Below are 21,293 nucleotides of genomic sequence, written 5' to 3'. Positions count from 1 at the left end.
AAGAAGCTTTCTAGTGAATTAGAGAAAGGGAGATTGCAGAATTAGAAGGGGGAGGTGGGTTTTTAGGGTGAGAAGATTAGAGTGTACTTTTAGGTGGAGTGCAAGAAGCCAACGGAGTAAAGAAGGGCTGGAGATTTAAGGGGGTAGGAGGTAGGTAACTGATGGGGCAGTGCCCTCTAAGGTGGTAACAAGCAGATGTGAAGAAGTTATCTCGGGAAAAAGAAGCCATGAAAGGAGAAGACAGATAAAGTTAGAGAAAAAAATTAGAAAGGATTTCTGAACAGGAAGTAGCGTTTAGTGGAAAAGGGTGTTGGATTTGGAGTCAGGAGAACATGGCTTCATATTGTAGCTCTATTCCTTGTTTGTAAATTCCCCAACCCCTGGTGTCCAAGTGTTGACCCTTCTTCCATAGGCCTGTTTCTTACTTCAGCTAGATGACTCTGGCCCCTTCCAACTCTAAGTCTATGAGATGTGAGTATTTCAGATATCAGCTGAAGTTAGCACAAGTTTATGCTGAGTCAGTACACCTGGTGGGGTTTTTGTTTGTTTGTTTTACTTTCTTCAGTGACGTTTGGGAGCCTGGAACAGGAAGCTAGAAAATTAAACACTGGTACTTACCCGGAGGGTGAGAATGGGCAAGGATAGATAAAATGGAACAGCTAGGTTTGTTGGATATTTACAGATGCACATGTGGGCCGGATCAGAGGGAAAGGGAAGCCATACGTAGATTGATTGAAGGAGAAAATATGAATGAGTGAGAGGAGTAGGAAGTTTCATATAGGGCAAAAAGCAGATGGAGTGGACGTGTAAAAGTTAAGGAAAAGACAGGAAATTGTCATCAGGGGAATTTTAATTTCAGAACTTAGAGATGGAGTATTGAATATGATTTACAGAGTTTGGGCTGGGAGAGAATACTGATCACCAAAAATTATATACAAATTCCCATCAATCACTAGATGAAAAGGAAAATATAAGTGAGTTATGTGGACTCGAAAAGAGACAGGAAGTAGGTCTGGGAGTAGCAGTGGGGAGCAAGAAGTATGCTAACTCTGATCTTCAGCTCCTTAGTTACCAAAGTAGTGAAAGGAGCATCTGCGTTGAAGGGAGTTACAGGGGAAGTTGTATCGTCCAGTAATACAGTGAATTTCATTCCCTTACAGCAAGGACCTGGAAGGAGCGCTGATGGGAAAAATGGAAAATGAAAGGAGAGTTTGCTCACTTAAAAAAAAATGTATTCCAATAGGCATAATGGAAGGAGTTAGCAGCATAGCATACAGGGCTGGAGTGAGCCTGGGAATCTGTTAGGGTGAGGTTTTGAGAGCTGTCAGGGTAGTGGGGTTTGTACCTACAGTAATTGTGAAGAACAGATATGAAATAGCCAAGACGATGGAAGTTTTGTGCTAGCACTAAGTGTGGAGAAAGGTGAAGGTGTGGTAGAGACAGCCAAGTGGTTATATTGAACAAGTATGTTGAGCAAACCAGCTCGAAATGGAATTTCATGGTTTTATGATGCTAATATGACTCCTACAAACTTGCCTTCCCAGATACTGTGTTAGATCTCATGGGAGAATGAATAGCAATTTCTTATAAAAGCAGTTGAGGCTGGATGGTGGAAGAGGCCAAATGCCAAACTGAATCTCTGGATTGGAAAATACCATCAACTAACCAGTTTGATCTTTTTTAGGTTCCAGTCTCATTACTGAAGTATGCACCAAACAGCGGTGGCCTGAGTCCACTCTTTGGCCCTCAACAGGTAGCCATGTTGAGCCAGCTATCCCAATTAAACCAGCTTTCTCAGATTTCCCAGTTACAAGTAAGTGAACTAATAACTATTGCAAATTTGCAGAATTTGTTCATTTTAAAAGCATGCACAAATATTTTTAAACATATTATGAAATTTTTTTCTTACCTCAAGCGATTGTTGACCCAGCAGCAAAAGGTGCAGAATCAGAGAAGCATGCCTTCTGGTGGTCGACAGCAGCAAGAGCAGCAGGTATTTATTAGCCTGGATAGTTTCTCTTAAATATTAAAGCAGTCCTCATTCTAAGGAAACAGTATGTCATATCCCAGTATAACAAGGTGGTCCCAATGTTTTAATGGTAGTAGAATTTTATAATGCTACAGCTAAGCAGTAAATGCTTGGCCTTTGCTAGAAATCACATTGCTGGTACATTCTGTGATTATACAGTCCCCTTAACCAGGAATAAGCGGTTAACAAGGAAACACTAATACGTAGTTCTTCCTAAAGACATCCCCCCGCAAGATTACTAATCTTTTTTATTTGTTTTAAGGGTCGACCTCTTAGTATGCAGCAGCAGATGATGCAACAGTCTCGTCAGCTTGATCCAAACCTGTTGATGAAGCAGCAAACTCCACCATCTCAACCACAGTCGCTCCATCAGCCTGCCATGAAATCCTTCCTTGAGAATGTCATGCCCCACACTACACCCGAACTGCAAAAAGGGCCATCACCAATAAATGCTTTCAGCAACTTCCCTATAGGTGAGCTTTTCCTTCTTAGCCCAGTATAGTCGGTTGATATACAACCTCCTCACTTTCCCTTTCTTGGGAACAATATTGGCTAAAAATTTTTTAGTCCTTCCTTTATTAAGAATATCCCTAGTGCTTTAGTAATCACCTCGTTACTATTCAGGAAAGAAATTTTCCAACTATATAATTTCAGTAGGTGAAACTGTTCATTTCTCCTTGAAATACTTTAAAAAACAATTATAAATTCTAAGTCAAACTATCTTCTAATACTTCTTTCTTGGTAGGATGCAGATTATATGATTAATTGTAATATTAACTGAGTGAAGCTGAAATTACAATCTTGGAAACAGTATGCCAGAGTAGTACCCCACTGAAGTAGTAGTAGGAAAAGATGATTTTTATTGTATTTAAATCTTCCCATTAAATTTCTTGGGAAATTTTCATGTATACTAATGACTTTTACCTAGTAAGTTAAGATGATGTTTTAAGCAGTACTGTAAATGAGAAAGTTGGGCTGGGCGGAAGGGAATGCCATTATCAAATGCAATAGCCTCTCTGTCTTTTTTCTCCTCCTTTTTCCTGTGTCTCTAGGCTTTTATCCAATTTCCCCAGTGGAAAGTCCAGGCTTGTATATTTTCTCCTTTCTTAGGTCCCTTTTAATATTGCTCCTTTTATATCCCCTTTGTGCTCCTCATTTTGCTTTTCCCCTGTATCTCTTGACGTTTAACTTCTGGTGGGGGCTTGTTGCTATTCCTACTTTGTTAGTGAGAGCACATTCCACAGTGTAGCTGGGGGGAGGAGAGGTGAACAGACCCTTCTGCAGTTGGGTTTCTGACAATCCTCAATTTGAACTATATTGTAATAGAGCAGCCATCTACTTGGGATCATTCAAGATGTTGTAGGTGCTACATTCCCAAAGTAGCATCCTCCTTGTCAGTTATCAGCGTAGCTGTCTGCAACAGCCAATGATTCATTGGCTGAAACAACTTCAGTGGCCGATGAGCACCCACTGAAAGGACCATAGTTTCCAATGTGGCAGCATAGCTCGCACAACAGATATTTCCTACCTGCCATTACTATGAGGGATTAACATTCATCTCCAGTTTGGTAATTCAGTGGAGTAATAAGGCTCTGTTTGAAATTTTACTTTGTAACCATCTTTTCTGGAAAGATCTTTTCTCTATCTGTATGGGAGAATTCTTCTACCTGGCCAAAGGAGCCTTCCCGACATTCATAGAAATACCAAAATTCTCATATAAACATCAAATCTAACTATGTTTGCGCACATATACTATTGCTAGCTGAAAAAAATGGTGAATTTTTAAATACAACAAGAATAAGATAGTAATTTTTAAATTTTTCTATGATTTAACAAAGTAGGCAACATAAAAGTGTTAACCTTGGGTACACTAATATATAATACAGATGAAAAGTACCTGAAAAAGTATGTCTAGTTGAGGAGGTACATAAAAATCTTGCTAATTTGGCCTTGTAAAACAAGCCGACTTAAACGAGGGTTTGGTTCACCGTAAATCAGCTTTGGAAATGTTGCTGAATACCTCGCCAAATGAGATGGTTCGAAACCTTTTGCCATGGACTGGAAATTAATTTAGTTGCATATGTTCATTTGGGCTTTTTCTTTTTTAATTTCTTCTCTCTCCCCCCTCTGTTGGGTAACTTAGTCTTCCTCATGACTTTTTTCTGGCATTTTTGCATGACTTCAGCTGAGAGCCCAGTCTGTTTGCACTGACTGCCTTGCTTATGTCTAGTTATGTTGGCTGTGCCATAACATTTGAAAAGCAGCATATTTGTGGAAAATTAAGGACAATTGAAAGCATGAAATTAATGAAAAAATATGCTTTTTGAAAATAGCATGTTTTTCTTCTGTCACTGTAACTTTTATAAGTTAAATCTTTTTTAAAAATTATCTTAGGCTTGAACTCAAACTTGAATGTAAACATGGATATGAACAGTATTAAAGAGCCACAGTCAAGACTGAGGAAATGGACTACAGTGGACAGCATTTCTGTGAACACATCATTGGATCAAAATTCCAGCAAACATGGTATAAAATATGTTGTTGCATTTTGACATAATGATAGTACCCTGGTGTTATTTCAAGCCAAATTCTCTCAACTTTATCTCATCACTGTATCAGCACCCCACCCATGCCACTAGGCCTTCTCTCATAACAAGGATAGCTGAATTGATCAAACACTGCCTGTCTCTAACACATGCCGTGTGGCATTCTGCTCCATGATCCTTTATCTCTTCAATGAAAAGCAAGCGTTGTTCTTTGTCACATCCTCAAAGCCAAGATAGCCATTCCAGCCGCATCGCTCAGCCTCATTTTAGTTTTTACGTTTGCATCGCTGCCGTCATCATATACATTATTTTCCTTTTTCTGCATCATTCATTCAAGTTTTTCCATCGATTCTCTGAGTTCTTCATATTCATCATTTGTTACATCACAATAATATTCATTATGTTCATCTTGCCGTTTCTTCAGTCTTTCCCTAGTTAATGGGCTCTCGCTTTTTTCCAGGTTTTTGGCAATACTCAATGTATTGCTATGAATATATTTTTAAAATTCAGCACAGGACTTTCTCTCTTTGACTTTTTTGACCTCTATCAGTCAGTAAACATTTATCAAGCACCTGCTATGTGCCAGCTATTGTGCTAAGCACTGGGAATAACTCCCCCTAACCCCCCCGCCTCTCCCCACCACCAAAAAAAATAGGACAAAAATCCAGTCTCTGCTCTCAAGGAGCTTACAGTCTAGTAGGGAAGACCACAGGCAAAAAACTCGGTACAAACAAGCTATATATAGGACAAATAGAAAATAACTATTAGAGGGAAGATACTGGAATTCAGAGCAACTGAGAAAATCTTCCTGTGTAAGGTGGAATTTTAGCAGGGACTTGAAGGAAGCTAGAAAATGAAGTTGAAGTATAAGAGAATTTCATTTGTGAGGGACAACCATTGAAAATGCCCAGAGTCGGGAAATGGAGGGTCCTGCTCAGAGAACAGCTAGAAGGCCAGTGTCACTGGATCGTAGAATACATTTGTGAAGAGGGGAATAGTAGAGAGTTCAGTGTTGTACAGGAGTGCTATCTCATAGGTAGATGGGGATGTAAGACTGGAGGTAGTGAGGTGGTTAGGGCAAGGTAAGTAGATTTGAGAATCCATCAGTATAGAAGTGGTCCTTGAATCCATTGGGGGCTGAGGATATCAAGTTAAATATTTTAGAAGAAGACGAAAGGAGGGCCCAAGACCTCTTGGGTACCCACAGGTGGTGGGTATGACCTAGATAAAGGTCCAGGGAAGGAGATTGAGGAGGGGTCAGATAGGTAGGAAGACAACCAGGAGAAAACAGTGTCATGAAACCTAGAGAAAAGAAAATATCAAGAAGTGGGTCAGAGGCAGCAGAAAGGGAAGGAAAGGAGGATTGAGAAAAGGCCCCTGGATTTGGCCAGAAAGTGATCACTGGTAACTTTGGAGAGAACAGTTTATTTGGATGGTGAGGTTGGAAACCAGACTGAAGAGAGCTAAGAAAGTGAGAGGAGAGGAAGTAGAGGCACTCAGCATAGATTGCCTTCTCCAGAAATGTAGCCACTAAAGGCCTAAGAGATATGAAACAGTAATTGGCAGTAATGAAGGGAGAGTTGTTTGAGGATGGAGGAGCCATGGGCGTGTTTGTAGGCAACAGAAGTAGTCAGTAGACAGGGAGAGATTGAAGAAGGGATCCGCCTGCTGGAGAGAAGAGGGTGGATTGGAATCACTTGTGAATGGAGATGGGGGGGCTTGGGAAGGAGAAGGATCCCCTCATCATGTGAGATAAGGGCAAAAGAGGAAACAGTAGCAGAAGGAATCTGGTGATATGAGATGAGGAGGAGAGAAGAGGGGGCTCAGTAAAATATGAGACAGGGATCTCAGCTGAGAGGGTGAAGGAGGTTTGAGGAGGGATGAAAAGGTTTGGAGGAATTCTCTGCTGTGAAGAGGGGAAAAGTGTAAAAGAATTTCCTAGCAACAGTAAAGGCCCAGTAGTAGTGGACCCAGTCAGCAAGGTTGTATGATTTTCTACACCTCCATTCAGCAGCACGGGAACAGGAACAGAGTGTTTGCACATCAGTAGGTCTGCTGAAGTCCCCTGGTTTCAAGACATGAGCTTGGGAGGAAAGAAAGACTGTGAGCCAAGAACTGAATTCATAGAGGAAGGAGAAGAACCAGGATTTTGATCTACAAAGGCTAAGATAGAAAAATCATGACACTTAGAATTATAGTAAGCCAAAGGGTAATTCTCAAGGTCACACAAATTGATGCCATGCTGCTGTGGTCACCAAGTGGATATTTCTATATAATTCATGCTACTTAAAGAGCAATCTGGATAAATTTGGCATATAGGCAAGCATGCTTGTTAAACACATAAGACTTAATAATCATTTTGTCAGCATAATTCCCCAAACCTCGGGTTGGTGGCTCCTGGATAAGTGGTTTATCGTGAGGGGGTGAATTTTTTCCTTTTCTCAAAGGTGTGTTCATAAGGTTCATGTTTTAAAGTTTATTTACAAAAATTCCTTTGGAACAACTTTAATAAAATGTTAATTCTCTTGTTCATTACCAAGTCCCCCAATTCAGTGACACAGGATGGTGCCTTCCAGCATCTATTACCAGCAACCAAAATGGGCTTTTAGAGACACGTTAGCTCAAGTTCCTCATTCAGAGGAGTTTTCATGGGAAAAGTACTCAGAATGTTCTTGAGGTAGAGCAAAAGGATAGGATCTAGTAGGGCCACTCCTCCAGTCATGTGTCTTCTACCCAGGAGGCAAGGGGAATTCAAAATCTGACTTCTATGTTCAGAATAACCTTGACAGATGAGCTCTACGCCGCTCTTCCTGATGTTTTCTCATACATGTGATTACGGTGTGGTATTAATCCTAAAATCTCATCAGCTGTCCCGTAGTTCCAAAATTCCCCTTTTTCTTTGCAACAAACAGAAGTTTTCAATTGCTTTATTATCAGAATTTTCTTTGTCTTGAAAAAAATAATAGTGTGTGTGTGTGTCCATCCCAGAATTTTAGGTGTGAGTATATATTTCTCTCAAGTATCCATGTATGCAGTTTCTTTTAAAACATCCTTTATTACAAGTATTTTTGGTATCTCGTATCGCATGGCTTACTCTAAAGGGAAGTGAGTTCTCACCAGGGTAGATTGAAGCCATAACCAGGCATACCGTGCCTCAGTTTTCTGCTGTGCTATTCCTGACCATATCTCTAGACTTCCAGGATTAAACTGAGTATTTCCTGTTGCTGAAAAAGAAAAAGGGCCTCTCTTTCCTTCAAAGGGGAGCTAAGCCGACAAAACGTTGGTAGAACAATTTCTAGTTCAGTGAGCCTTTATTAATCACCTGCTGTGTGTAAGGGCACTGTGCTTAGCACATTGGGAATAGGAAATAGTCCGATGTAAAACAGTTTCTACCCTTCAGGGACCTTCCATTGAACTGAAGATATAAAACATATGTGTCAGTCTTCCAAAGCGGTTTGTTTTTAAGTGTTGCTGGCACTGTCTAAAATGTTCTCCTGGTTCTGTTCACTTGGTTCCGTATTCTCTGAACTTGTCCCTTTCATCATTTCTTCTGACATGTGATACCTTCATAACTCAACAGCCTCAAAAGGCAGCACGTTCCATTTTTGGTTAAGTTCTTTCTTCTATGCCTTTCTAACATTAGGGTGTCCCAAGAGTTTCAGTGCAGTTTTAAGCTTTAGTAACTTTTTAAGCCTTAGTAGCTTAAAATTGCAAAAGACTTTTGGGATGCTCCATGTATCCCATGTGAAATTTGGGAAATATGTGTGGTTATTTTGTCACTTCTGTTCAAGAAGTGCCTTTGTAAAAAGTTCTCTTGGGTACTTTGTAAATTATATGATGTAAATTGAATAATAGTTCACTTAGGAGAAAACCAACTTTGTTTTCTTTTTCAGGTGCTATTTCAAGTGGTTTTAGGCTGGAAGAGTCTCCGTTTGTTCCATATGAATTTATGAACAGCAGTAATTCACCAGCCAGTCCTCCTGGTTCAATTGGGGATGGCTGGCCACGTGCCAAATCGCCTAACGGCTCTAGCAGTGTTAACTGGCCACCAGGTAAACACGGAACCATTTGTTTTCACTATGAAGAGTATGCCCTCATCACTACTGAGATACGTTTAGACATGGTGACCACCTCAATACTCAACCAGTCTGTAATCTTGAAAGTATTTATTATTCTTTGTAGCAAATGATTCTTCCTGTCCTAAGCCTGGTGACGCAGAATAACTACCTAAGTGAAGACCACTCCCAACCCCCTGCCGCCTGTCTCCTTTCCTGCATTTCCCTCCAAAGTCCCTACCCAACTGTCTGCCCCTCTGTTTGGCCCTTCTGAGTCACTGCAGATGAACTTTTCCTTCTTTATATATGTTTTCCTCTCATGTATCTTCTACCTTCTGACACTTACAGAAATTTGGCACTTCTGCATCTCCAGTCATCCTCTTCAGCACCGAATGTACCTTTTCTCATAGACCCCAACACACTGGACCAAGAGGAGGCATGGCCATCCTTGCCCCCCACTTTCAGACCCTCCCTTCCCTGCCATCACCAAGGACCCTCTCCTTTGAAGTTCTCCTTCTCTCAAAATATCACCCTGTCATGCAGACACTGGCCACAGTTCTTTACCAATCCCCAGGTCATTCTCCTTGCTTTCTTAAGGAGTTCAGTACCTCCCTGATAGTCCAGAGTGTGTCTGTGTGTCTGTCTGTGTGTGTATGTCTGTCTGTGTCTCTTAAATACCTCCACCCCTCATGACCTCTACTTCAATTCTCCCTCTGCCATGCAGTGATGGTCACACCCTTGCAAGAAAGAAGGAAACAGTCTTAAGTGCCTACTGTGTGCCAGGCACTGTGCTAAGCTCTTTTACAAATATTGTCTAATTCGATCCTCACAACAACCCTGGGAGGGGTCAGATGAGGAAACTGACAGAAACAGGGGCTAAATGACTTGCCCAGGCTTGCACCAGCTAGTAAGTGTGCAAGGTTGAATTTGAACTGAGGTCTTCCTGACTCCAGGCCCGGCACTCTACTGACTGCGCCACCCAATTGCCTTGATCTCACCATCACCCAGAAGAATTGCACTTTATCATGAACTTTGACATCCTCTCTTAACCAGAAACTCTCATCCTTCCATCTCTTCCTGTTCCTTATTCTTCCTAAACCGAGTCTGCGTCCATATGGCGACTTCTGGCCCCTCCATCCTCCACTGTTGTTCTAGGCTGTCATCCCTGTGCTGGCTTCACTTTCCCCAGTCTTCACCATCTAGTTAACCAGTTCATTTATACACCAGTTCAGTGTATACACTGTCTTCTATTCCCAAAGCTCTTGCCTTTTTATCCTATCAGTGATTATTCAGACCTTTACCAGAACCCAACCCGGAATAACTCCAGTTACCCACTTCCTCTGATCCTGCTAAATGGCCACACTGTCACATTGAAAAATTCAGACTTATGTTGTCTGCTGTCAGCTGGGCCCTTACTGCCATAAAATAATTGTTTTACTCTTCCTTCACTGATTCCTATCCTCCACTTCCAATAGCAACTATTCCAGATTCTCTCTTCTCTCTTCAAGCTTTCCAATCCCACTTTTCTCCCTTCCCTTCTCCTTCACTTCTGTTCTACGTTTCAAAACCCCTTCTCACCCTTCATTCTCTCCTCCTTTGCCCTAGTCTATGATGAAGTCTCTCCTCCTCTCCAAGCATCCCTTCTCTCTTATCTCCAGTCTCCTGCATGTCCACCAGCTCCTTCCGTGCTGTCTGCAGGCCTACTCAGATCTCACCTGTCCTTAAAAACCTTTCATTTGATGATCCATCCCCTCAAGCTGCTGTCCTGTGTCTCACCTACCCAGATTACTGGAAACAGCCACCTGTGTTTGCCACCTCATTTACTTGCCTCCCAGTCATTTCTCAACTCTCTACAGTTTTACTTCCACTAAACTGGAACTGCTTTCTCCAAGAGCATTGTTAGCTCTTTACAAAGCTCAGTTCCGCCTCTTAGTTCCTTAATTTCGTGGCCTTTCCTCATTCATCTCCTTCTTGACCTCTCTTTAACCTTTGATGCATTGGAACAAACCCTCCTCGTGGATATTTTTTATTCCCTTAGCTCAAGTCCTACTTGTCTATCGACCATTCTTCTTCTCCTTTGCAGGATCATTATCCATGTCCATCCAGTGAGGCTGGATGAATTGAGGGCCCTATTACACACTCCTTTCTCTCTCCTCTTTCTCATTTTTAGGACCTCATCGACTCCCAGGGGATAAGTTATCACCTCTATGTGGATTACTCCAAAATTTATGCATCTCTACTCCTTCTCTCCTAACCTCTCATCCCACATCGTCAGCTGCCCATTTAACACCTCAGACTCAACATATCTAATGCCAGACTCATTATTTTTCTACCTAGATCCGGCCCTCCAGTCACTTAGGTTCTACTGGAGTCATCCTTGACACTTTTCTCTCTCTTCCATGTCTAATCACATGCCGAGTCTTGTATTTCTCCTTTCAGGACATCTTTTGTCTGTTCATCTCTCTCAGTCGCCAGCCTTGGTCTAATTGACCTCCCTGTCTCAAATCTCTTCGCTCTCCAATCCATCCTCTACACAGCTGCCAGATTCATATCCCTAAAGCCCAGGCCCGAAAAGCAGGCCCTGGTCAGGAAGTTCTGTCAGCTTTTTATTGCCTCTAAGGTAAAATACAAAGTCCTCTGCTGGCATTCCGATCCCTTCACAGTTTAATTAGAGCTTATTTCTCCAAGTTTATTGGATCTTACTCCTCTTCATGTTTCAGCCAAACTAGCCCACTTGCTATTTCTTGCTATTCCGATTGCACAACATCCCATCTCCTGTCTCAGTGCCTTTGTCTAGGCTATCCTCTGTGCCTCTAATATACTTTTGTTTGAGCTCAGGTGACGCCATCCCCCCCGCCCCCCAAGTTAGGCCTTTCTTGATTCCCCTAGTTTCTAGTTCCCTCTTTTTAGATAGCCCTCAGAATTACTTTGTATTATCCTGTATTTACTTACAGGTACATGTTTAGTTTTCCTCCAATAGAATGGAGATTCCTTGAAGGCAGGAACTTTGTTTTTGTGTCCTTATATTGCCAGTGCCTAGTACCTATTGAGAGGCTTAATAAGTGTTGGTGAATAAATGAGTGTCATTGTACTAATTTGATAATAGCTGCAGTGGTTCTAGGTAATTTGTAGTAAATTGTATTTCTAATATAGTTATGACCTCTTAGGATATTGTGCCTTTTTCTTTTTTAACATGCTTTCAAATCTTGCTTTTTCAAAATATAAATAAGGAAATGTGGTTTTTGTTCTATGTTTTTTTTTGTAACACCAAAGGATTTAGAGCAGCAGTTATCTCTTGGGGCTTAGGAGCCATTTATACCATTAAAAATTGCTAAGGACACCTCCCCACAGACTTTTGCTTGATGTGGGTTATATCTCTCAATATTTATTGTATTAGAGATTAAAACACCTCAGTGCTTTTTCCAGATTCCCTGATAAGGCGTCTCAGGGACCTCCAGGGATCCTTGTAAGCACTGAGAAAAACCACAGATTTAGAGCATTAAGAGACCTTACAGATTTCTAGTCCAACACCTTAATTTTATTAATTAGGAAACAAAGTAGATAAATGAAGTAACCTGCCCAAGGTCACAGGTACTCCGGCTTCAAATCTAGCGTTCTTTCTGCTGTAGTGGAGACCACTGCGATATTAGCAAGTGAATCCATTTTAAAATATTTGATCACTCACTGTCTCCCTAAAATTCAGTATGATCTCAAACGCTGGTATGTATGCGACTTTTAATCAAATATCATCTAATACATTTAAAGACCGCCTTCAGTGTTTCAGTTAAACAGAGTCAGAGAAAGAAATAGAAGCTCCCCTGCTCTGCCCTGATTCCATATAGAATGTAAATTCTTCTTTTCATTGGGGACTATGGAATAATGATTAGGCTTTTAAATATCTTCTGCTTTTTCATTTATAGAATTTCGCCCTGGTGAACCATGGAAAGGTTATCCAAACATTGACCCTGAAACTGACCCTTACGTCACTCCTGGCAGTGTCATAAACAATCTTTCAATTAATACTGTGCGGGAAGTTGACCACCTCAGGGACAGGAACAGTGGTAAGTAGGTCCTACAAAAGTTAGAATTTATGGTGAAACTTAGGGTACCTAACGTGATGATGAATCATAGTTGGTATGGGTTGGTGGCAGCAAAAATCAGTACCTCATTGGCACACTCCACTTGACAAAATGTCCTGTTTCATCTAGTTGGTTAATAACTGGTTTTTAATTAGTATTATCTTCATTAATTAGAAGGTTCATTTTCTTATGTATGGTAAAAATTCATTAATATAAAGGACCAAAATACTATCTTAACCACTTTTGCAGTCAACAACAATATAGTAGTTTTAAGTTAGGCATCATTATGCAAATCAGACCACATTTACTGCTGGCTGTTTTTATAAATTGTGCTGTTTGAAATAATAAATCTTATATATTAAGTTTTTCTTTCTGAAAGCCATAGAGGTTACTGTACATTTTGTAAAACCTATTACTTGGTCTCTCTTTCTTATTTGTTCTTTGTTACCTTCATCTTCTCTCTGTAATGTTTCATTGGCGATGCTTTCCTTTGTTTTCCTTGCTTCTCCCCAAGGTTTTTTGTGGGAACAAATCTAAAGATTATATTCTAGTGGGACAGTTGTTTCTTCTGCATTTCTCTTTGGTTCCAAGAATTAATACTACACATAACTACTGGCATATTATAGTCAACAAGATCTCTTAAATCTTGAAAATTAACTTTTTTTTAAATGCATAAAAACACTTTACTTGATTTTTTAAATAATGTAACCATTTGAAATCCAGCATAGCTTATTGTGCTGCTTGAGCGAAGCATTGTGATGGTGTGGAAGGGCATCAGAACACAAGGATTTTCATTCCCACTCTGCTGCTTACTCAACTTGGACCTGGTGGCAAGTCACTTCATTGCTTTGTGCCTCAGTTTCCCTATCTGTAAAATATGGTACACTGCCCACCTTGTGTGGTTGATGTGAGAAAAGCATTTTGCAAACCAAAAGTTGTAACAGAAATGAGTTGTTATCCTCATCTCAATTATTAGTGTGTTGGTTCATGTTTGCGGATCAAAATCAACCAGGTAACAACATAGTCAGATCTGCAGTTTCGGAGCAGAGTGAGGCTCAGAGGATCATAGATTTAGAGATGGAAAAGACCTCAAAGTGGCGGGGCTACCCTATAGCTCCGTGCAGATATCTTAAATAGTCTTTGTGGGGCGAAGGCGGAAACTTGGTAAGGCCACAGACTTAAGCACATCTTGTTATAGCCAAGATACAGTAGGAAGTGTTTTAATGTTGATCACATGCGTAATTGCTCTGTTACTTTCAAAATAGTAATTCCAATTGCAGTGACCCACTCAATGGGTTGTCAAAAATACTTTATTACTTTGCAAATATACTTCTACTGTATCTTTGTGGTACATTAATAATGGCTCACGTTTTCATGATACTTTACTGTTTGCAAAGTATATTCCTTAAAAAACAGCCCTATTAGGTGGGTAGTTTGTTTTCTCGCCCATTTTATAGGTGAAGAGAAGGTCACATGGCTAACAACTCCCAGGACCAGGGTTCAAGCACAACTCTTATCTCAAGTCAGGCACTTTTTCCACCATCTATACCTCCACTGAATGGCAATTAGGTCTCATAAATTCTATTAAGAATCATTCCCAACCTAATAAACTTTAAAATTCCACATTAATGCAAGAATTTTAATAGTGGTGCAGAACAGGTATTCTTAACCTGGGGTCCACGAATTTGTTTGCTTTTATTTTCAGTATAGCTGGTTTACCTTCTTACCCTGTGCATTTTATTTTGTGCATTTAAAAATTATTATCCTGAGAAGGGCTTCTTCATATATTTCACCGGAGTGGCAGAAGGGGGGATCAAACAAAACAGATAAACCAGAGCATTTCCCTTGTTTCAGTTCATTCAGTCTTGAAGATCGAAAGATCCTTCCCAGTGTCATAAAACAGTGGATGAAATAGATGGCACGAATATGGTGCTTCCTGGTTGCCGGGCACTGTGTCCCACACTTGAGAGTGTTCTCCCATTTGGTGTTCACAGCCACCTTGGGAGCTAAGAGCTATTATTATCTTCATTCTAGAGATGAAGAAACGGAGGCAAACGGGTGAAGTGAATTGCCCAGGTGATAAGATAAAAGAACTATGAGTTGTCTTCAAATTTGTGGAAAAAATGAAGTATTAACAAGTGAAATCATAGTGTTTTAAAGCTAAGAATGGACCTGATTAATATAAGAATAGCATTTCTGTTGCATTTTGCAGTTTGCCTGTAGTCACATAAACAAGTGGTAGAACCAAGACTGGAGCAAAGACCTTCTAACTCCTAAATTGAGCGTCTTCCTTGTGTCACAGAGCCCTCCTTAGAACAGATGATCCTAAGGCTTCCAGATTTAAAGAGAGTTGTTACCACATCTTGTTGGAATGTGTTTGTGTCAGTGCTCCCTCCCCATCCCGGATCCCCAGTCAAAGAGGGAACTCAAACTGAGGGAAGGCCAGCTCAGAACCAGGTCTTCTAGTAATCAAAAGCCCACTGCTTTTTCTACTGCTTCACTACAGGATGGTAGCAAAGTATTGTCAGAGAAGCCAGGGGAAGAAACTTCCCAGGATAGGAGAGGAAACGGGGTCAGGAGTAATTTTAAAGATTAAATTCTAGTAGAGAGAGAGAGGGCAGATTGTGGAATGTTAAAGAGGTTTTTTTGTTATTTTGTTTTATCAACAGAAGAATGGAAAGAAGCAGCTAGCTCAGTAGGCGTGTGGCTCTGGCTTTATTCATTGCAAGGAAGGTCTAATGGTGATAGGTGGGGCAGGGCATTTTGTGGTGTTCTAGGAAAGGACATTTTTCTTCCCTTTATAATAGTGAAAATTTGAATTGTAAAATCACTGCTACTTGAGTGACTCCTGCGAAAGCTGCATGGACAGGGGAGGGAGAGCATATGTTCTCACCCCATACAATAAGACTGATTTGCAAGGTAGCTTTCTAAGAACATCAGTGGGGCTAATGGTCAGAATATTAATGCTACACGGAGACCTGAGAGATCATCTGTTCCAACCCCTTCATTGGACAGAAGGAACCATCCCTGCAGGAGGGAAGTGATGAGCCTAAATTTACCCAGTTTTTTATGGTAGTGACACATGCTTCATTTAGTACGTAAATCGTGTCTCCTATTCTGTCATGTTTGTCCATTTCAATTTCATGGAATTCCTCCCTTGTAGTAAAATGCCATACAATGTTTTACTGTGTCCTGAACTAACTCGAGTGTTCCCTTCACTACAGGGTCATCCTCATCTCTGAACACCACGCTGCCTTCAACTAGTGCCTGGTCATCCATTCGTGCCTCCAACTACAATGTTTCCCTCAGCAGTACAGCACAAAGCACTTCAGGTAGCCCCTCTAGCCCGTGGTTTGCCAAGAGAAGAAAGTTGTTTGCGACGCTTTCACTGACCTCCCCTTTGTTCATTCCCTGTGTCTAAAGTGTTATATGTTGTCTTTTCCAAAAGCCTTTTTTTTTCCATTCAAAAATGGGTAAGTGGATTCTTTCCTTCCATGTACAGTTAAGTGGGAACTAGCCATTATCCATGAAAATGGACACGTGCTACCTCCACTTTCTTCCCACGTGTTAGCCCTGTGGTTTTAGCGCTGTTCAGTGCTCGGTCACCATTCCCAAAGTAAACCGTCCTTTTGGAAGTCTCCTGAATGTCGTACTAGGCTCTAGTTACTAAATTGGGCTGTTGGAGCATCTCCTGTACCAAACTCTCAAATCCGTGTCCATTTAAAAACCCACAAATGTTTGTACAGAGCGAGCAAATGTTTTTGGATTTCCTGTTTGCCGGTATCATTTTTCTTTACCTTTCTTTCCTCTGAGTAGCCAGAAACAGTGATTCCAAATCAACATGGTCTCCTGGTTCAGTCACTAACACCTCTCTGGCTCATGAGCTGTGGAAGGTCCCTTTGCCACCTAAAAACATCACTGCTCCGTCCCGCCCACCACCGGGATTAACTGGTCAGAAGGCCCCCCTGTCTACGTGGGATAATTCCCCCCTTCGTATAGGTGGAGGATGGGGAAATTCTGATGCCAGATACACCCCAGGTAAGATGAAGGAATTTTGTGCGGTCTCCAGGGTGAACAACCACCTAGTAATAGAATGGGAGCAGCAGAGTGAGTTAGAACGTCCGGGTTCAAGTTATAGCGCTGAGACTTAACTAGCTATGTAATCTGGAGAGTATTGCTCGTTCTGAAACTGCTTTCTCATTGGTAAAATGGAGCCTGAAAGTGTTGGAAGGAAAGCGCTAATTTAGAAGTGATAAAATACTATTGAATGTGAATTGCTATCATTACTACCATCAGATTGGTTCCGTGGGGCTGTCAGCATCTACCTGTGGTTGCTGTGATACCGTCCCACCACACCTTGCATCCTGGGCAGTTTTTCTCGGGTGCCACAGTCACACTTGACTGGCCGTCTGTTGGGCTTTTATATTAACCGCGTGAATGACAATCTTCTCTTGTGGCAGTACAGAGCATTGACGTTGGCATCACAGTGTTAGTGTGTCGTAACTCACTTAGGAGTCTTTGCGTTCTCCTTTGGAGTTTTGATTTTTACGAGACTGTGGGATTCCATGATTCGTGCCATGTAACGTCACTTGTAGAATATTGGTGTTAAAGTGGCTTTTGCACTGTCACAGTTTAGGATCATCGAAAGTGATGCCCAATTTCCCCCAAATCATCCAGCCCCATTTCTTCCTGTTCAATTCCAGACCCAGCTCATTACCCATCTGCAGCGCCTGCCCAAGACACACACATTGATGGACTGATTCGATGGGCTGCCGGTCCAGGTGCATGTCATAATCTTCTACGCAGTGCGGGTTATTGGGTTTGGGGTTTTCCGTTGACATTTTTCCCTTGACCAGAATGTCTAGTTGTTAGATGACACGCAGCAGTGCAGTACGCCATATTTCCTAATGTTATTTTTTCTTTGCCGTGGGGTGCAGAATTAAGTATGCGATTCTTAACCTGCCCCTATCCTCAGCATCTTTGAGATTCTGGTCTAGAAGCACAGCTGCCAGTGGCCAGGATTCTGGATCTCCTGACACTTTTCTCCCTTGAAAATTTCTTTTAAAAATGCCACTATTGAGCCAGAGTATTCTCCCTTGAAGAAGGAATTGCAGTAGACATTATAAAATGGTGGCAGAGATTTTTACTCTAAAAATGATAAGATGCCCATCCAGCGGTATGGAAACAAACGTCCGCCTACCGTAGGATTCATTTGTTCAAGTAGCAACTGTCTTTGAGTATTCCTCAAGCACATATAGCACCCTCTGCCCTTGACAGGATTGATTCCACATGGAAGTTGTAGTATTGGTCTGGGCATCATCTGTTCACTGCCACCACCTTCCTCTTCATGTGTTAGCACCAACTAAGTGGCCAGAAAGCTCTTCAGTGTCTTCGCCATCTCTGGCAATACTGCTAGGGAGCTGACGGTCCTCATGAATGCTGACCGAGTGTCTTGAGTAGTTCACTCTAGTAATCCACAGCCTGGGTCACTGTGAATACTGCTGCCTGTTTGGTATCATGCTGTGCAGCTAAAGAACTGTGCTAGTCATTTCTTTGTTCTTATTCCTATTTAGGTTCAAGCTGGGGTGAGAGCAGCTCAGGGAGAATAACAAATTGGCTCGTTCTAAAAAATCTTACGCCTCAGGTAAGAACACAGCGATCGCAGAGAAGTCACAAAACAGCAGCCCCTGATGAGAAGGCTCACCATTCTCGTATTAACTAGGCCAGCCACTGGTCTCCAAGCGTAGAATGTGCCTGAACTGGCTGCAAGTACAGTGGGGGCTCAGAGCTAGTTATTGGTGTGGTGCTGTATCTCCCCGGGATGACTGTAAGCTACATGAGGACAGAGACCAGAGTTTATGTAAACATTCTTCTCTCTACTTCATACAAAGTAGATAGAGCCCCTCATCCCTGGCATGCCATCTGACCATAACTAAGGCCCTGGTTCAGATGCTTAGAGCTTTGGGAGACACACACATACATGCACACAATATTGTGTACATCTTCCCCTGGGGAAAGGAGCCAGGATGATAACTGTATCAGTAGGGAAGTACAGAGTATTCAAAACCACAGAAATTTTACCCAAAGATTTACAGAGTTGAGGAGGAGCTGGTACCACTGAGTAGCCGAAGCAGCACATGGGTAAGATGGGGAGCCGGTGTTCCTTACGGTGGTGGATAGAATCAGAGGTGACTTCCTCCACATGCACGCACCCCCTGGGATAACTTCCGTAGACCACGCCCTGCTGTTAATGATGTCTCATTGGCTGTTCCTAGATCGATGGCTCCACCCTGCGTACTCTGTGCATGCAGCATGGTCCACTCATAACATTCCATCTGAACCTCCCACATGGTAATGCATTGGTCCGTTACAGTTCAAAAGAAGAGGTAGTGAAGGCACAAAAATCTCTGCACATGTAAGTTGCAGCATTTCTGTACTTGGATGATTTCCTAGTGATGGGCAGGGGGTGGGAGGAATGTGGGGGTGGGCAGTTTGGGATTCTGTTACAGAGCTCAGAATCATCAATAATTATGATGACCCTCCCTTCCTGGAGGGTTGTGTGTGTCAAACAGTCCAGAACGTAATTGCACCTTGTATTCTTCTTCCTCAGGTGTGTATTGGGGAACACTACTATTCTTGCTGAGTTTGCCAGTGAAGAGGAGATTAGTCGTTTCTTTGCACAAGGCCAGTCTCTGACTCCCTCTCCTGGCTGGCAGCCTTTGGGGTCCAGCCAGAGCCGACTGGGATCCATTGACAGTTCCCATTCATTCTCCAACCGCAATGATCTAAATCACTGGAATGGTGCTGGGCTGTCGGGAACTAGCAGTGGAGACCTTCATGGCACTTCACTCTGGGGGACCCCGAATTATTCCACAAGCCTGTGGGGGACCCCAAACAGCAGTGACACCAGGGGAATTAGCAGCCCATCCCCCATCAACGCTTTCCTTTCTGTTGACCACCTAGGTGGAGGTGGAGAGTCCATGTAACTTTGGCAGTTTCAGCTAATGAACTGTGACCTCAAGATAGAACAAAGCAGCACTAACTTGGACTTTCCCACCTACAGCCAGGGGTCACCTGTGGAAACAGTTACTTTCTGCACATTTTCCACTTTGTTTTAGCCCAAAACATATCAGTTTGAATACTTGAATCATGCAGGCCAACATTATAATGTGAAAAAGTATATATTTACACTTCCAGATAGTGCTATACATATTAAACTGCTTCAGATGAGCTCATCTGTGTATATTCATCATGTGTATTCTTTGAATTTTTTTTTTTGCATTTTTTGCTGAATATAATGTTGGAGTATGAGCTTTTTTAACGTTGCACTGAATGGTGTTCTCTCCATCTAATCGGCAATATGGGGGTGCAGCCGTTCAAGTGTAGATGTTTACTCAAGGAACATGAACAGACAGTGTGCGCCCTACAAGGCCTATGCTGTTTGCCTACCTTATTGTGGTATTGTGGAGTTTAAAGACCCAGATATGATGCTGACTTAGGATTATTAATTAAAGTATTGCACCAGTTTTTGTTTTTGTTTTTGGTTTTTTTCGCGTGTAAACTAAAGAATTTTCGCTCCACAGTTTGAAAAACTGTGGCCACAGCTGTGACTTGCAACCCAGCCTGCGAGCCAGGAGGGTCCTGCACTTTCAATAGGCTTTCCATTTTGTTTTGAGGGCCCCTGCGTCGGGTCCTCTTGTTTACAGATTTTGTTTTTTGTTTATTGAGAAAAATGTTTACTCTTCCATCACTTAAAAAAAATTTTTAAAAAACAAACAAAAAAAGAATGGAGGATGATAAGATGCTTTCTATCTCTGGGAATAAGGAGCAGCGTTCGGCCGTGTTCTTTTGTTTTCTATCCTTATCTCCTAAATCAAAGAGCATGGTTCTCAGGAAAACCAGTTCCCTAGTAAAAACTCCTTGTAGTTTCTTATAGGAAAAAAAAAAACCCAACTTTTAGCACTGATACTACTTATTGCTCTGTAAGACTTTTCTCTGCCAAAAAAAAATGCTTCAAGCTGGAGTTTGACATACGCTTTCCGATGCTGTCTTTTTATTAGTGAGTGAGGATGGTTTGCTAATAATATTCGGTAGTTATTACAGTTTTTGTAACCCCATCAAGTGGCTCTGTTTCTGCTCTCCTGTGACTGTGTTAACATTTGACTGTTGTACGTACCTTAAAGCCGAGTTCAGTAACTATGCACCTGTAACCAAGCTTTTGGGCTTACAGAATCGTTTGTTGTATAAAGGAAAAATTTTAATGTTCCAAGCGTTGTTGCAAAAGTTACGAGTTACATCTTATTTCTATTTTTTTTTTTTTTTTGCCACAAACGGTGTTATAATGAATGCTTGCTTAGTCAGTGCAAAGAGACTAAACAAGGATAAAAAACCATTTTAACAGTGCAGAATTCACCATCGTGTCATTGCCTTGATTCTAAATGTCTGTGTCCCAAGATGCAAAAGAAGTCAGTGGCTTTTAACTGTTTACAAATAGAATGTGATTGTAAAATGTACAGGTTGGTTGTGTTTGAATTATGAAATTTCTTCAGATATTAATAAATCATGACATTCTGGCTGCTCAGCA

The 21,293-nt window shown here is 41.6% G+C and overlaps 1 protein-coding gene across 1 annotated transcript in view; it reads left to right on the top strand.

Annotated features, from left to right (window-relative positions):
- TNRC6A (trinucleotide repeat containing adaptor 6A) overlaps positions 1-21,293 on the top strand; it is a 93,863-nt gene extending 72,570 nt beyond the window's left edge. Inside the window, exons 13-25 of the mRNA XM_036738301.1 lie at positions 1,685-1,813; positions 1,916-1,993; positions 2,292-2,502; positions 3,082-3,114; positions 4,424-4,555; positions 8,469-8,627; positions 12,551-12,691; positions 15,934-16,041; positions 16,526-16,747; positions 17,413-17,490; positions 18,283-18,353; positions 18,985-19,124; positions 19,320-21,293. Coding sequence (XP_036594196.1) covers positions 1,685-1,813; positions 1,916-1,993; positions 2,292-2,502; positions 3,082-3,114; positions 4,424-4,555; positions 8,469-8,627; positions 12,551-12,691; positions 15,934-16,041; positions 16,526-16,747; positions 17,413-17,490; positions 18,283-18,353; positions 18,985-19,124; positions 19,320-19,695 — 1,878 coding nt within the window. The 3' untranslated portion in view covers positions 19,696-21,293. The remainder of the gene's footprint in view (positions 1-1,684; positions 1,814-1,915; positions 1,994-2,291; positions 2,503-3,081; positions 3,115-4,423; positions 4,556-8,468; positions 8,628-12,550; positions 12,692-15,933; positions 16,042-16,525; positions 16,748-17,412; positions 17,491-18,282; positions 18,354-18,984; positions 19,125-19,319) is intronic.

This window comes from Trichosurus vulpecula, chromosome 9 (genome assembly GCF_011100635.1).
Source record: "Trichosurus vulpecula isolate mTriVul1 chromosome 9, mTriVul1.pri, whole genome shotgun sequence".
Lineage (NCBI taxonomy): Eukaryota > Metazoa > Chordata > Mammalia > Diprotodontia > Phalangeridae > Trichosurus > Trichosurus vulpecula.
The sequence above is the reverse complement of the archived record's forward strand: the minus strand, read 5'-3'. Positions and strand labels throughout refer to the sequence as shown.